We start from the raw sequence: 16,212 nt of genomic DNA, 5'->3' as shown, positions 1-16,212 counted from the left end.
CTGTATCACAAACAGTACTGTATTTGCAAATCTGGTATGTCATAAATGTATAGATGTAGCAGTACTGACTATCTGTATGTCATGTATGTCATATATGTCTATATGAATTGAAAATGGGGGACCCTGATGGAAACAAGACAAACGTCTTTCTCAGGTCTGCATCCCCTTAACAATTGTATGTATTGAGCCGTACTGTATTGTACCCATTCTGCAATCTGTTAAATAAAGTTTTCATTCATTCATTCATCCCCTTAACAATTGTGTGTATTGAGCCGTACTCAGACTGTAGTAGCTGTTCAGTGTTCTCTTGGAGGTGGACCTGATACTGCAGTAGCTGTTCAGTGTTCTCTTGGATGTGGACCTGAGACTGTAGTAGCTGCTCAGTGTTCTCTTGGATGTGGACCTGAGACTGCAGTAGCTGTTCAGTGTTCTCTTGGATGTGGACCTGAGACTGTAGTAGCTGCTCAGTGTTCTCTTGGATGTGGACCTGAGACTGTAGTAGCTGTTCAGTGTTCTCTTGGATGTGGACCTGAGACTGTAGTAGCTGTTCAGTGTTCTCTTGGAGGTGGACCTGAGACTGTAGTAGCTGTTCAGTGTTCTCTTGGATGTGGACCTGAGACTGTAGTAGCTGTTCAGTGTTCTCTTGGAGGTGGACCTGAGACTGTAGTAGCTGTTCAGTGTTCTCTTGGATGTGGACCTGAGACTGTAGTAGCTGTTCAGTGTTCTCTTCATTCGTGGAACTGTTACACTGAGCTTGCACTGAATTTGTTGAGAAACCTGCTTCTGCAGCAGTCTGTGTGTGAGCAACCAGTCAGCAGCATTGTGAATTCAGAGATTCACTAAAAGACACATTGAGAGACAGGTTTGTGTGTGGATTAAGAAATGAAGGTGCACAGAAGAAACTACTGACAGAGAGTGATTTGACACTGGAGAGAGCTGTCAATATCAGTGTAACAATGTTAATGACATCAAAGGAAGGGCACAGAAAATTACGATAAATCTGGTTTTAAAAGAAACACTGGAAATTACAAAAAGAAGAGACATGTTCATGCTGTTGAACAAGGAGATAGAACAGCTAGTGACTCCTCAGATGAAGAGGAGGGGATAAATCTCCTCCTCTGGTCATTATTTGGGTAGAACACACATATTTTGAATGCCTTTGGCAGACTTTTTTTGTTTTGAGCCATTTTAATCTAGATGAATCTAGATCAATTCCAGGATTGCAGGTAGATTAATCTAGATTAAAAAATTAATCTATGCCCAGCTCTAATTTAAACCCTGCCCACACGGCTTGGATCATCCCAGAAAATAAACTAGACCATTCCCAATGTGGTGCAATACCAACTGGAAGGCGTAGGTGGCAGTATTTGCCCTTTTGCAAGCTCAGACCCATTCCCAACGATAACATCAGGCTGGATGGATTCAAATGAATGGATATCGCTAATAAAAGAAATAACAATTAAAACCCCACTATACTCGGGTATGGCGCTCAAGCGATGGCGAGTTAACCCGACTATCATCGTGACTGGCGCTGAATGAGTTAAACTATGAGTAAAAGTAAACAGTAGACACAAGGTGCGGGCGAGGGTTTGTACCTTAACTGGCATGATATACTGTATGTTATACACGTTATAGTATATTAGTATATATTATTATATTAGTATATACTGTACCTCGAACAGGATAACAAAGGCAAAGCGCACGGCTAAGTTTAGCCAGAACTGTGGTGTGAGACTGTAGTCACTGCTCCTGTAGTCCTTGTAACTGTGAACAAAGAACAGACCACAGCAATGACAGTAAGAAGGTTATTTATTTTATTTTATTAATTTCATATATTGAAATTAATATCTTCAGATATTGAAGATAAGAAGTGTGTTCTTAGTAGACGGTGGAAAATTGGGTGGGTTTCGTCTGTCCTGACTGTAGTGGGAAGTTTATTCCACCCTTGGGGAGCGAAGACCTAGAATAGCCTGCTTCACTTTGATGACCTCACAGGAGCTTGAATAGGAGTAGGAGTTTCCCACAATAATGCAAAGGGACCTCTTTAAATCTAGTGCTTATCAGAAACGTACTGTTAATTTTTTAGGAGATAACTAATTTGCTTAAGAAAAACAATGCTAAATGCCTAATCACAACAAGCGATATGAGAGATTGTACTACCAGGAATAGTCAAAAGTAGCTCACAGACTCGCTCACAAGCTGCCAAAATCAAATTCATTCTTCAATTTATATAAGCCTTTTTCCACAAGTGAACCCCAACAATAGAAATACATCTCATTTTAATCTCTTTCTTAGATTTTTGTACAGTAAACGTACAAACATCTCTCATATCATATTTGCTCTCCTGGATTGAAAAACCTTTGCACACAGTCCGGGAGTAACGTTGTTTTATCTCTGTACATTATTTGCATTATCTTATAATAAACCAAATCATTACATTTCATAACATGATACTTTATAAACAGCCTTATTAATGCTATGAATGGCCCACTTTTGACTATTGGATTTACAGTCTTTTTAAATGTCGACCCTCATACTTCCACACAGTATGGTAATGTAGGAAGTATAAGTGAGCAGTAAATGATATACAAGGTCTTATAGTTTAATATAATCTTAGATTCAACAGATAACTCATAAAACAGATACCATGTGAAATGTCTGTTCAGCTTAAAGGGATTTTGGGAACACTAGCCCTATTTGCTACTTACCAATGATGTTGTTGATAGGTAGAATCTTTTCTCAGCACATGCTGTTCCTCATACTGGCTCTGGCCAATGCAAAGTCAATGGGGTCAAGCTCCTTTCTGTAGAGGCCGACTGAAGACAACCAAAATATATTCCAGTGCACACAAAGTTGTTTTTGGGTTGTCTTTGGTCAGCTTGTACAGACAGGAGCTTGACCCCATTGACTTTGCATTGGTACTAGCCGGAGTGAGTACAAGGAACAGTGTGGATTGTGCCGAGAAGGGACTCTACCGTTCAACAACATCATTGATAAGTAGCGGACTAGTGTTAACGACAGGTTATGTATATAACCTAGTTATATGAGTACTGGCTAAGCGTCCCGCTCTTAAGCCATACCGAGATATACCTCATCTCATGTACCTAGTGTACTCCATCAACGAATAAAAACCAATACACCCAGCACCTGCCAGGCCCCGCCCTACTGCCGTACTATATAGTACTAGGCGTGGTCACCACTCACTCTTCCTCTGAAAATCGTTTCCAAAGAAAAGTTTCCCCAAGGGAACTCAGGGCACGCTAAGAGCGGGACGCTTAGCCAGTACTCATATAACTAGGTTATATACATAACCTGTCGTTATATACTCGTACTGGCATCGCGTCCCGCTCTTAAGCCATACCGAGATATGGGGTAGAGCGGACGCGAGGCCCGACAAATGCACCCCCTGAGGACCCGTAAGCCCACATCAGGGGGGAGGGGAGTCCCGTCACCCCACTCTTCCTAATGAAGAGGGGGCGACAGTCAACTCCACCCGAGTGCGAACAAGAGGGAACTAGAACCTCTTGAACGCACAGCACAGGCGGAACCACGTGTGACACAACACATTGTGGCCCACACCCACACACGCCTGCTACCCCACCAAAGGACGGGAAGCAGGAGAGGCCACAGACCTCAGAACCGCCTGGGAGACAGAACCCCCGGTCATGTCCATGAGGTAAAACCTTATGAAGGGACCCGGTGAGGACCATGAAGCCGCAGCACAGATGTCCTCCACCGAGGCCCCACCCAGGAGAGCGGCAGAGGCCGCCACCCCACAAGTGGAGTGCGCCCTGACGCCCCCAGGGGGAGCCAGCCCGGCCAACGTGTAGCAAAAGGCAATGCCCTCGCAGAACCAATGGGACAGGCGCTGTTTCGACAGTGCCTTACCAGCACGAGAGCCACCGTAACAGACAAAGAGCTGATCGGTAGCCCTGAGGCCCTGAGTACGGCTGAGGTAAACCCCCAAGCCCGGACCGGACATGACAGGTGAAGGCCCGCCTCCAACTCACTAGCGTGAGGAGGCGGATGAAACGCCTGAACCATAATATCCCTGGAGCGGAAAGCACTCTGGATATTTTTAGGCACGAAGGCTAGATTAGGCCGCAGAGTGGCACCACTATCGGAACGAAAAGACAGGCACTCTGGCCGTACAGAGAGAGCACAAAGCACACCCACGCGTTTAGCGGAGGTGATGGCCAGCAAGAACGCAGTCTTGAACGACAGCCGTTCCAACAGCGCTTGCTCAAGAGGCTCAAACGGGGCCAAGGACAACCGACCGAGGACCAATTGAAGATCCCAGCTCGGAGCCAAAGAGCGTTTCACCGGCTTAAGGCGTCGAACGCCAAGCAGGAAACGCTTCACAAGAGGGTGGCCTTACACCACTCTTGGAAAATACGCCACCTACCCGCGTAACCCGCGATAGTGGAGGGAGCATGCGCGTTCCGGATGGTACCAACCACAGAAGGATCCATCCTCTCCAGACTCACCCTCTCACCAGCCAACCCACCAGCAGCTGGCCCAGCACAGGGAACTAACACAGAGACCTGTGCGCTTGAGAGAGGGCCAGCGATGACCAAGGAACATGCCATGATGGGAGCTGGATCAGGACCGGGAACCACACAGCTGCGCCCCGGTCCGGCGCAATCAGGATCAAGGACCTGCGCTCCTCAACGTACCCGCCCCAACAACTGACCTAACAGATGTATGGGGGAAAGAATCCCAGGCGGCACGGCATCGGTCCCAGACCTGCCTGACTATGTCCGGACATAATCCCCACCCGTCAGGGTGAGGACCGCCCGCGACATTACACCTGTACCCACATTCCCCTGCCGGGGATGTGGAGAGTCCCCAGGCCCGCAGATGGAGAACGCCCATAGCCAGCGTACTCCTCCCTGTCTGTCGATATACGACACTGACGTCGTATTGTCCGTCCTGATCAACACCGTTTGAGGACCAGAAGGACCGCTTTCAATACCAACACATTGAACGTAGCGCAGACCGGGCAGCATGGCTTGCCAGCTGCCCCCTACTGCGTCTCCAGCGAGGGAGGCGTCGGTGAAAAACGTGACGTGTGACAGCCTACTGCCCATGGGCACCCCCCCCAGGCCCTCCCCAGGGGCGAGGTCCCCCAGTACTGACACGGGAACCGCTTCCACTTGCCTCTCACCGGGTCTATTTCCATACTGGAAAAGAACCACCTCCGTAACCTCCTCCTGGGGTGAAGAGGAGGCCAAGAGGGACCACGGAATGAGCAGATGCCCTCATACCGAGCAGGCGTATCACGGACAGCGCCGTAACCATCCTAGGACGGAACCTCCCGAGTGTGTCGCAACACGCTCTGAGAGGGATGCCCATAGCACTCCACCCGTTGACTGGGAAGAGGAGTACTCTACTTCCAGTCTACAGCAACCCCAGGCTGGTAGGAAACCTGCCTGGTATGAGACCTGACGATCCACCTTGACCGCCAAGGACCAGAACGTCGGCAGGGCAGAATACACTTCGTAACCACTGACGACGCAGAGGCCCCAGTGCGGCCTCCACACACTTGGTGAAGATGCGGGGAGCCAGAGAAAAGCCGAACGGCAGCCCCTGGTACTCATACGCTAACCCTGCAAAGGAAGCGTAGGTAAGCCCTAGCACGGAAGATCGGGGATGCGAACACGCATCCTACAGGTCTATGGAGGAGAACCAGACCCCCACCTGACAGTGTTCAACAGGTAGGAGACGATCCAAAAAATGCTGAACCTTCCCATGGGACAGGTCCAACATGGGTCTGACACCCCCCCCCCTCCCGATTTCTCAGGCACCAGAGAACACCGGGAGGAAAACGCCACGACGATGGCTTGCTTCGTCCACAGAGATCGGATCTTGTCGACCAGAGCTGTCACTGCTGGTGACCCTGACAATAGGGTCTGTACCAAACCCGAAAACAGGTGGGGTTGTGTAAATACAAGTCCCCGCCTCAGCGTTCTCTCCATCCACCTCGACATATGGTACTGCTGTAGCCATATGTGATGACACTCCCAACGCACCCGCCGCCATGTGGCGCAGGTCCGCTAGGAACTGTAGATAGGCGGCCCGGTCCCACCCGCTGTGCGTAGCCAACCCTGGACCCGTGCGAGCAGAGCGTTCCGTGTCGGGACATCTGACCCTGACACTACCCACGAGACAATCGCACCCAAGGGGGGACCCCGACAGAAAGGGCCGGTTTGATAAGGGGGAAGCTGACATCAGTTCTAGGTGACAAAAGCTCCCCCACTGAACACCCCTCCAGAACATGCTGAGGAGTTGTTCTGCAGCCGGACATGCAAGGTGTGAGGCCCCCATGGGTTCCTACACACCGTAGCCCTGCAGTGATATTACTACCACCCAAATCACGCACGCCTGCGAGACCACTGCCAATCTTTCAGGAGTGGGAGGCACCAACATGATACCTGGCCTGGCGAAGGCGAGGTCGGGGAAGCCCGCACTGTGTGCCTCAAAAAGGTTTCGAGCCCCCCTGCTGACAACACTTGACTAGTTGACAGACGGAACACCAGGCTCAACCAAACACAGCTTATGGTGTGGGAGCCGCTTGACAGCACAACATTCTCACGGACAGACCCAGGCTCAGCCATCAACTGGGTGTCAGCCCCTGTCCCCATGAGAAGCGAAAAGTGGGGCCGCACGCGCTTCAACGAAGGCACGCGGCCCGCAGCCAAAGGAAACAATCAGAGCCCCTTTTCCCCTGGTGTTGGGGGAGGGAGTGATCGGAGAGCGGGCTGCTCGCGGCAGGACGGCGACGGCTTGTATATTCCAAGCCGAGTTCATCCAACATGGCCGATCCCTCGGCCGCCAAGGCTGTCGGCCTTGTGGACACCTGTCGATTCAACGCCCAGGATACCTCTGGCGGGGGAAAACATGGCCGCCTGTCGAGGGCCTCGTCATCGCCGCTGACGAGGCCGTGCTCTCTCTTCTTCTGGCTGCGCGGTGTGAGGCGGTTTGGGGCCTAGGACAAATACCGGCCGCGCTCCAGCGGAAGACCAAAATCCTCTGCGGAGAGGGGAGCCCTGAGCGGTTATAGCTTGCGGCTAGGTCAAAGCTAATAACGTCAACAACCTCGCGCGATGTGTCGACGTCGGCTGGCCCTCAAGGCCCCGCCACCAGACACCATTTTTTGATAGAAAAAACAGCAATTCGAACACAGTTACTAATCGCTGCCAATTCCATACCGTGGCGGTACAGGCTTTAGCAGCCCACCAGCCACTCGCCGGGCCGACCCACCTCATGGCGTCGGCCGGGCGGGGCACTGTTTCAACATGTCAAAAGCAAAGGACTGATGCTAACACGGAGCACCAGTGGTGGTTGCAACCAGCAACCTCCACTGTGGTGTGCACCATGAAGGGGTTAATGAATAAATGAACTAACACCACGAATATACTGTAGAATGGGCAAGCCCATGCACACAACGTTAAGGGGATGCGGACAAGAGAGAACCAGTCCCGCATTCATTCATAATATTCACAACAGCACACCAGCCCTAGACCTCAGCCCATTTACCCATGAAGGTAAACAAAGCCCCCCCCCCGCAATACTCCCCCAGTAGACACCAATTGACCGTCAGCATGAATGGTTGAGAGGAGGGAAGACTGTAGTATAGACAGACATTCCCGTAGCAGGGAGACAGAACAGAAACAGTAGCCCAATATAGCATAGCGTTAGCCGCGCGCTCCAGGATAACGGGGAAAACAACGTTTACCCAGATATCCCGTCGCTTGCGCCAATACACAACTCGGTTGTCTCTCAGGACAACTCGAGCACATCACAAACGCCAGCATTGTCATGCCTAGTGACATCCCACAGCGGGGAACAGTAGAACAGTGACCCAGCATTTATAGCATTTAGTATTAGCAGTGCGCTCCAGGAAAGCCTGGGAAACGTCGTCCACCTCAGAGTAGTGTTGTCACGATACTGGAATTTCGACTTCGATACGATACCTTGAAAAGTATCGATACTTCGATACCATTTCGATACCAAAAAAAAAATAAAGAATATATATATATATATATATATATATATATATATATATATATATATATATATATATATATATATATATATATATATATATATATATATATATATATATAATTATATATATATATATATATATATTTTTCTTTTCTTTTTTTTTTTTAAACAAATTTAGCTTTTGTTGCTGGTTGATTCTCCTCAGCTTCTCTCTGGTACTATAAGAGAAGATAAATATAACACTTTTAAAACCCTTTGTTTATCTTTAGATCACACATTTAAAAATAACTGTTCATCTCACTTCAATCATTTTAATTGCAGATGCAGAACATGGTATTTTCTCAAGCAGACAGATGTAAACACTGTAATCTGTGTTGCATGTACCTGACAAACTGAACTGTTTGTATTACAGTTAGTAACAGTTTCGATTTTTATTTAAAGATAACGAGAGAGAGAGAGAGAGAGAGAGAGAGAGAGAGAGATAGAGAGAGAGAGAGAGAGAGAGAGAGAGAGGCTATGCTCGGAGCATTAAGCATTTTAGTAACGTTACATTTTTAACAAGATTGCTGCTATTTAAACACTTCATGGAAACGGGGTAACGTTAACCTTATGTCGACTGTAGTATTGTATGACCTCGACATAACGTTTAAACGTTAACGTTACTCCGTTTCCATGCAGTAATTATAAAAGTGGCCAGCTAAGCTAACGGAGCTAACGGCTAGCAGTAGCTAACGTTAGCTGAAAGCTGTAACGTTACTAACAACGAATCAGCTGTTGATATTATGCGCCATCAGTAGACAACGTATCATGTATTAAACTAGAGTTAATGGTTTAATGCTTCAGTCACAGTGACGTTGAAAGAGCAGCTGTCACAAACCTCTTTCATTTCTTTATGGAGAGATCCGCGTTGGCCACTGCTCTGTAACACCGCTTGCAAATAGCATTGGTGCATCTTTAGCTTGTCCTTCGTTGTTTACTTCAAACCCGAAGTACCTCCAAACAGCACTTCTGCTGTTTTCTTTATCCACAAGCACAAGTTGCGGAGGCTCTGCATTTGCCATCTTCAGCTAACATTTTTGTTTACAAACTGAAGACGGCTCTGTGACTCTGTGAGGGGGAGGGCTGGAGGAGCCGGAGGGGCAAGCGTGCTCTGAACAGCGAGTCAACAACTTGCGGTAGAACACTCGCCAGCTGGTACCGATACTGCAGAAAGTATCGGTATTTCGGGAAATGAGTATCGAAACCATTTTAAATATTCAGTATCGATATGTATCGATACTTCGATATTTTTGACAACACTACCTCATTTGGACGTTTACCCAAACATCCTGCCCCTGGCGCAGATATACAACTCACAACAAGCAGCATTTACTAACACCAGCGATAATGCCTAGTGGCGCAAGTCCTACCTTGTGCGAGGTAGCTCGATAGCTACACCTCACACGCTGTCCCTCTGTCTGCTGTCAACAAGACAAGGAGACTACAGAACTCGACGCTGAGATGCATCGAAATGCATCCCGCTGCAGAGTCGCAGAACCCATACGAGCGCCGCCAGAACATGCCGCGAAGATTTCAGGGGTAGGCAAATCTTCGGTAAGCACTCAACCTAATTTCTCTAAACTGTTCATATCAACTAGTTGCATAGGGTGCACGCATCCGCTATGATGGAAACGAAAATAGAGGAAGGGTGAGTGGTGACCACGCCTAGTACTATATAGTACGGCAGTAGGGCGGGGCCTGGCAGGTGCTGGATGTATTGGTTTTTATTCGTTGATGGAGTACACTAGGTACATGAGATGAGGTATATCTCTGTATGGCTTAAGAGCGGGACGCGATGTAGTGTGGTAGTAAAAGGCTTAAGACCACAATTTGATGACAAAGAAAACCATAGTTGTGGTGGAACCTGCAGGAGGAGACGTTCAGGCCACCGGCAGTCACCATCTGATCCGGGGAAAACTCCTGATGGATATTCAGGTCGTCCATTCGTGCGACAGACAGAGTGCTGTTGATGTAGCCTTCCATGCAGCTTTGGAAAGACAAGGAAGCATGTGTGAAGCAGAATGTCATTGGTCACAAAGAGGTCAAAAGGAGAAATTAGCAAGAGTGAGGTTACCTGCCCAGCAGAAGTCCGTTTTCAAGCCTGTGCACATGCAGCAAAGATTCACAGGGGCACCAGTAGCTTTAAGCTGAATTAATTTTTTTTTTTATATTTCCCAGCCTCTGATCGGCAGGTGGTTTTTCAAATTGTCTGTACTTTTTGACGATGAACACGTGGTGTTAGTTTTCAAAACATCTGATTGGTTATTGATGCAGGGAGCTGTTGTTTTTGGCCAATCATATGTTTTTGCCTGCCATGTGGAATTCCCAGTGTCAGAAAACTAATAAGACCACCACCGTGTTCCTCTTCAAAAAGTACAAACAATGTGCAAAACCACCTGCCAATCAGAGGTTGGGAAATGTAATTCTTTGACAAATTCAGCTTAAAGCTGCTTGTGCCTCTCGGAGTCTGTGGAAAACCTTTGTTGCGTGTGCATGGGCTTGAAAAGTGATGGAAAGCTTGTTCTTTCTGATGGGCAGGTGAACTCACTCTTGCTAATTTCTCCAAAGTTGCTTATTGCAGCTTTAATTTACCATAATATGGTTCATATTATGACCATATTATTGACCATAATATTATTCACACGGCGGCCATTTTTCTCTGTGAACAGGGTGGAAAGGAACCGAACATGAGCATGGCATGAGCAAAACGACCGCTGTGTGAATATGACCAATATGAAAACATTTGCCGATGATCAGAATGTCTCACTCACTCTGTGTTTGTGGCTGTGCCGTTTGCACAGGGACCGTAGTGGTAACGGTACACCAGGCGAGGGACTAAGTCTGAGGAAACACCAATGACCAGCCCATTGGCGATGACTGCCAGGACACCAATGGCCTCCAACACATCTGTCCACACGCCTGATGGGGGAGAGAAACACATGTGAGGCGTGCATGTCAGGCTTGTTGTCCCAATATTATACAGTAAACCATACGGAAACCTTTCTGTAACATTGTAACACAGAGGTTGTCCACCTGTTATGACAGGTGACCCCCGTACTGAGGTCAGAAAATTCATATGACTCATATATTCATATATTATATATTCCTATTATTCTTCCTTGTGTGATTGATGCATTAAAGCGTTTATATTTATATTCCCTGTCTGTGTTTTTATTTATGTTCATATGAACTGTCTTGGCCAGGTCTCCCTCAGAACAGAGATTAATTAGTAAGATGGTCACTGACAATTCATTGGCACGTAGTGTGGGTTTTACATCATCCTGTGGGCCGTCCAAAAGTCACTGGAAGTAGGTTTTCATTTCATATTAACAACAGGATATTATAACAGTCATTTGAGTTACATTTTTCTCAAGACACCCCATTTTATACCCCATCGTTGACCCAGTGTTGACCCCATCGTTGACCCCATCATTGACCCCGGTCCACGCAGGAGTCAGCTGTGACACCGACTAAAAGTCAGCAAATCTAATCGTGTCCAGTGCACCAGTGGTCCTCTCACCAATATCATTGGTTTTCTTGGGCACCATTCTGCGTTCCAGGTTGACCATCTTAATGGCGTCCAAACGTATCTCGATGATGTTATTGATGAGTGCCAGCAGAGGAGCCAGGGGGAACGCCGCCACGAATATGGTGGTGAAGCTGAACTGGATTACTGAGAAGCAGACAACAGAGAAAAAAAAGATAGGAACCAAAAGTGTTTATTTATTCTTGCTGTGGAAGAGTTGGACACATCTTCCCAGAAAGAAGCTCTTACTGTGGTGCTAAACCAAAAAACATATACATCAAAAAACAACATCCAAGGATGTACGGTAGCACTCACCAACTTTGAGCAAGAGGACAAGGACAGCGCCTCAGTTTCACCAATTTATTTTGGCCAACAAAACATGCAGTTGTGTCATGTGATCTATATGTAGTAGTAGTAGTGTCGTGTGATCTATATGTAGTAGTGTCATGTGATCTATATGTAGTAGTGTCATGTGTGTTGTGAGGGCTGCATCTGAGCAGGTCCCTGCGTCTGACGGTTTCCCCCAGAGGTTGCGTGGCGCTGTTACACAGCCCTGAAGCGCGCGTCCCACTAGACGCCTCCGTTCCACGGCTGCTTCTGATCTACAATCAGAGACTGTTGTTTCCCCCCGGACTATAATATTTTACCTCTGACTATTTTTGTCCTTATCTCCAAGTCACTGTGATACATTCTATATTCTAGTGTTAAACCTTCGTTGTTGGTTGCGCGTGTTATCTGCCTTGTTAATCCTAACCTTCTCTCCCTTCTAGCTTGGGTAGATGTTGGCTGGGTTACTAATCTCGTGTTCTTTTTCTCTTGTGCCTAGTTCTGCTTTTGGAAGACGTCGCCCTCATAGCCATGCCGCACACGTCACGTTCAAGTTCACTCGTTCTTCCCCGTTGGTTCTTTTCTCCCCTACCTCACCAAGTCCATCGCGTGTTTATGCGCTCTGGGGTGTTCCCGATATCCTTTTCCTGGCGTTGCTGAGGCAACCTTGTTCCACGACATATACAACACGGTAAGACCCCATTACAGATATAGATATTAAATACACACACATCGTCATTATTGCTACACCACACATTTGGGAGTAACTACACATCGCATTCAACCCAGGCCCCTCCCGGCCTACTCGCACGACACCACCACCTCGTTTGTGTTTGTATTACTCTGCTTGTCTTATGATATCTTTTGTTGTGAATAAATATACGCTATTTGTTGCGTTTAAACTGTTGAACTGTTTGCATTCTCTTATTCGGGTCCCGTTCCTCTGTTCCCATAACAATGTGATCTATATGTAGTAGTAGTGTCATGTGATCTATATGTAGTAGTGTCATGTGATCTATATGTAGTAGTGTCATGTGATCTATATGTAGTAGTAGTAGTGTCATGTGATCTATCTATATCAGGGGTCTCAAACTCAATTGACCTGGGGGCCGCTGGAGGTAGAGTCTGGGTGAGGCTGGGCCGCCTCAAATATTCCACAAAAAAGGGTTTCAAGTATTCCAAAAAAAGTTATCCAATCTTCTCAATCTTTAGCAATAACATTTCAGAACATGAACGGTTCTTCAGAACATGAACGGTTCTTCAGAACATAGGCTTCTCAGTGGTGTCAGTGGACTCACCCACAGCTATGGAAATGCACTGTGCATTTTTTTTATTCTATCACAAAGCTGTTTAATCAAATCACCAGCCAGTATTTCAGTTATTCTGGTTGCTGTGCTATCTGAGGGGGATTTGCTTTTGTTTGCCTTCAAACATGGTCTCCATCACTTCAGCCATACATTATTTTATTATGTATGCATCACAGAATGGCTTCTTGTGTTTAGCCAAAACCCATGCCACTGAGTGAGGACTTGGTTGCTTTTTCTCATTGTGACATAGATTTAACAATAATTCTGCTTGCAGCTTGATATGATGATTTCATTCCATTTATGTTTGTGGTTCTTAGCACTGAATTTTGAGGAAAGCTTGCATCAAAATAACTGTGTTTTGTTTCGTAGTGGCGTTTCAAATTGCCACTCTTCACAAGAGCTACCGTTTCTTGGCATATTAGGCACATTGGTTTGGTGCTGGGAGGATGCACGCATATTTTTCAGTCCATTCACCTTTGAATTGCAGCGATTTTCACTGTCGACTTTTCTTTTACTGGCCATCTTTGAACATTCCATATTTTTCTACTAGCTGCCTGCTGGCGAAACTAGGCTACTAGCTACATTTATCTCACAGAGATAAAACTGGGAACGAGGTTACTAGCTACAGTACCAGCAGATTAGACTACCTGTAGATGCGCTGTCAACTCGCTCTGACTTGGACCGTTGAAAGAGACGACACGCATTCCGTGAAGACCCGCCCTACGCTCTGATTCGCAGACTGTGGGTGGGGGGGAAAAATGCTAACGGGACGCTGAATGTGATTGGACCAGAGTAGACAGACACAGACAGTGGATCAGTACAGCCAGACATGCAGAGCACTGCTTGCAGTCGCAGAGGAGATAGCGGAGAATTGCTGTCATGAGCCTGCGCTATGGTAGCCTACAAGTGATCAAATAAATAAAACGTCCAACTCGCGCAACGACGCAGCAAACAGTTGCCGCACTAACACTAAACTTTGATGTCAAGTAGCGGGCCGCAATTGGCCCGCGGGCCGCGAGTTTGAGACCCCTGATCTAGTAGTGTCATGTGATCTATATGTAGTAGTGTCATGTGATCTATATGTAGTAGTAGTAGTGTCATGTGATCTATCTATATGTAGTAGTGTCATGTGATAGATATGTAGTAGTGTCATGTGATCGATATGTAGTAGTGTCATGTGATTGATATGTAGTAGTGTCATGTGATCTATATCTAGTAGTAGTGTCATGTGATCTATATGTAGTAGTAGTAGTAGTGTCATGTGATCTATATGTAGTAGTAGTGTCATGTGATCTATATGTAGTAGTGTCATGTGATCTATATGTAGTACTGTCATGTGATCTATATGTAGTAGTGTCATGTGATCTATATCTAGTACTGTCATATGATCTATATGTAGTAGTGTCATGTGATAGATATGTAGTAGTGTCATGTGATCGATATGTAGTGTCATGTGATCGATATGTAGTAGTGTCATGTGATTGATATGTAGTAGTGTCATGTGATCTATATCTAGTAGTAGTGTCATGTGATCTATATGTAGTAGTAGTAGTGTCATGTGATCTATATGTAGTAGTAGTGTCATGTGATCTATATGCAGTAGTGTCATGTGATCTATATGTAGTAGTGTCATGTGATCTATATGTAGTAGTGTCATGTGATCTATATGTAGTAGTGTCATGTGATCTATATGTAGTAGTGTCATGTGATCTATATGTAGTACTGTCATGTGATCTATATGTAGTAGTGTCATGTGATCTATATGTAGTAGTGTCATGTGATCTATATGTAGTAGTGTCATGTGATATATATGTAGTAGTGCCATGTGATCTATATGTAGTACTGTCATGTGATCTATATGTAGTACTGTCATGTGATCTATATGTAGTAGTGTCATGTGATCTATACGTAGTACTGTCATGTGATCTATATGTAGTAGTGTCATGTGATCTATATGTAGTAGTGTCATGTGATCTATATGTATAGTAGGGTCATGTGATCTATATGTAGTAGTGTCATGTGATCTATATGTATAGTAGGGTCATGTGATCTATATGTAGTAGTGTCATGTGATATATATGTAGTAGTGTCATGTGATCTATATGTAGTAATAGTGTCATGTGATCTTTATGTAGTAATAGTGTCATGTGATCTATAAGTAGTAGTGTCATGTGATCTATATGTAGTAGGGATGTTCGATATTGGCTTTTTTACCGATACCGATATACCGATATTGTCCAACTCTTAATTTCCGATACCGATATCAACCGATACTGATATATGCATGGTTCCCCCCCCCCCCCAAAAACTGAATAATTTCAGGTAATTAACATTACATATCTCTTGTCGTGGAATTAACACAACATTATGCATATTTTGACAATAAATAAAATCAAAAAAAATTCTTACTTGCTTGCCTGGGTAAATAAAGGTTAAATAAATGTAGATTTTTTTTTTAAATAATAATAAAATATTTTTTTTGAAAACCGATACCGATAATTTCCGATATCACATTTTAATGCCAATATCAGCCGATAATATCGGTAGGCCGATAATATGGGAGATCCCTAATAGTTTCAAGTTTCTTTAATAGTTGTCATACAGAAGTACAGAATACTTTTATACAAAATGCTTCTTTCTGTTACGCTCCAGAGACTGTGCTAGACAAAAGATAAGTATGAAATAAAATAAGTATAGCAAGTCAAAGTAAAAAATAGAAGTCACGTACGTAGACACAAGTGTTCAGTATGTACATATGTACAATGTTCAATGCAGGATAGCAGTAACTGAGTTACCATATATACTATGCAATATACTAATATACAATACTATATAGTGCAGAGCAGAAATGGGATGAGGTACAATTTAGGTACAATTTACAGTAAGGTGTCCTGAGGTATGGGTTGTTGTGCAAATTAATTGTTTAAAGTGAGTGTGTGCGGATGTGTGTGCTGTGAGTGCATTTGATGGTTGTTGTATAGTGTTATTGTTCGTTGAGCAACC

At 45.5% G+C, this 16,212-nt stretch overlaps 1 protein-coding gene across 4 annotated transcripts in view; it reads right to left on the bottom strand.

Moving 5' to 3' along the window:
• The window catches only part of LOC311244989 (anoctamin-9), an 80,822-nt gene that overhangs the window by 5,637 nt on the left and 58,973 nt on the right, over positions 1 to 16,212 (bottom strand). For all 4 annotated transcript variants that reach the window (XM_084334719.1, XM_084334717.1, XM_084334718.1 and 1 more), the window contains 4 exons: positions 11,570 to 11,722; positions 10,821 to 10,968; positions 9,914 to 10,036; positions 1,674 to 1,764 (listed from right to left, as the gene is read on the bottom strand). In XM_084334719.1, the coding sequence (XP_084190845.1) occupies positions 1,674 to 1,764; positions 9,914 to 10,036; positions 10,821 to 10,968; positions 11,570 to 11,722 (515 nt within the window). The remainder of the gene's footprint in view (positions 1 to 1,673; positions 1,765 to 9,913; positions 10,037 to 10,820; positions 10,969 to 11,569; positions 11,723 to 16,212) is intronic.

Source organism: Notolepis coatsorum (assembly GCF_963971535.1).
Source record: "Notolepis coatsorum genome assembly, chromosome: 18".
Lineage (NCBI taxonomy): Eukaryota > Metazoa > Chordata > Actinopteri > Aulopiformes > Paralepididae > Notolepis > Notolepis coatsorum.
Note: the sequence above shows the minus strand (reverse complement) of the source record. Positions and strands in the feature narration are given on the sequence as shown.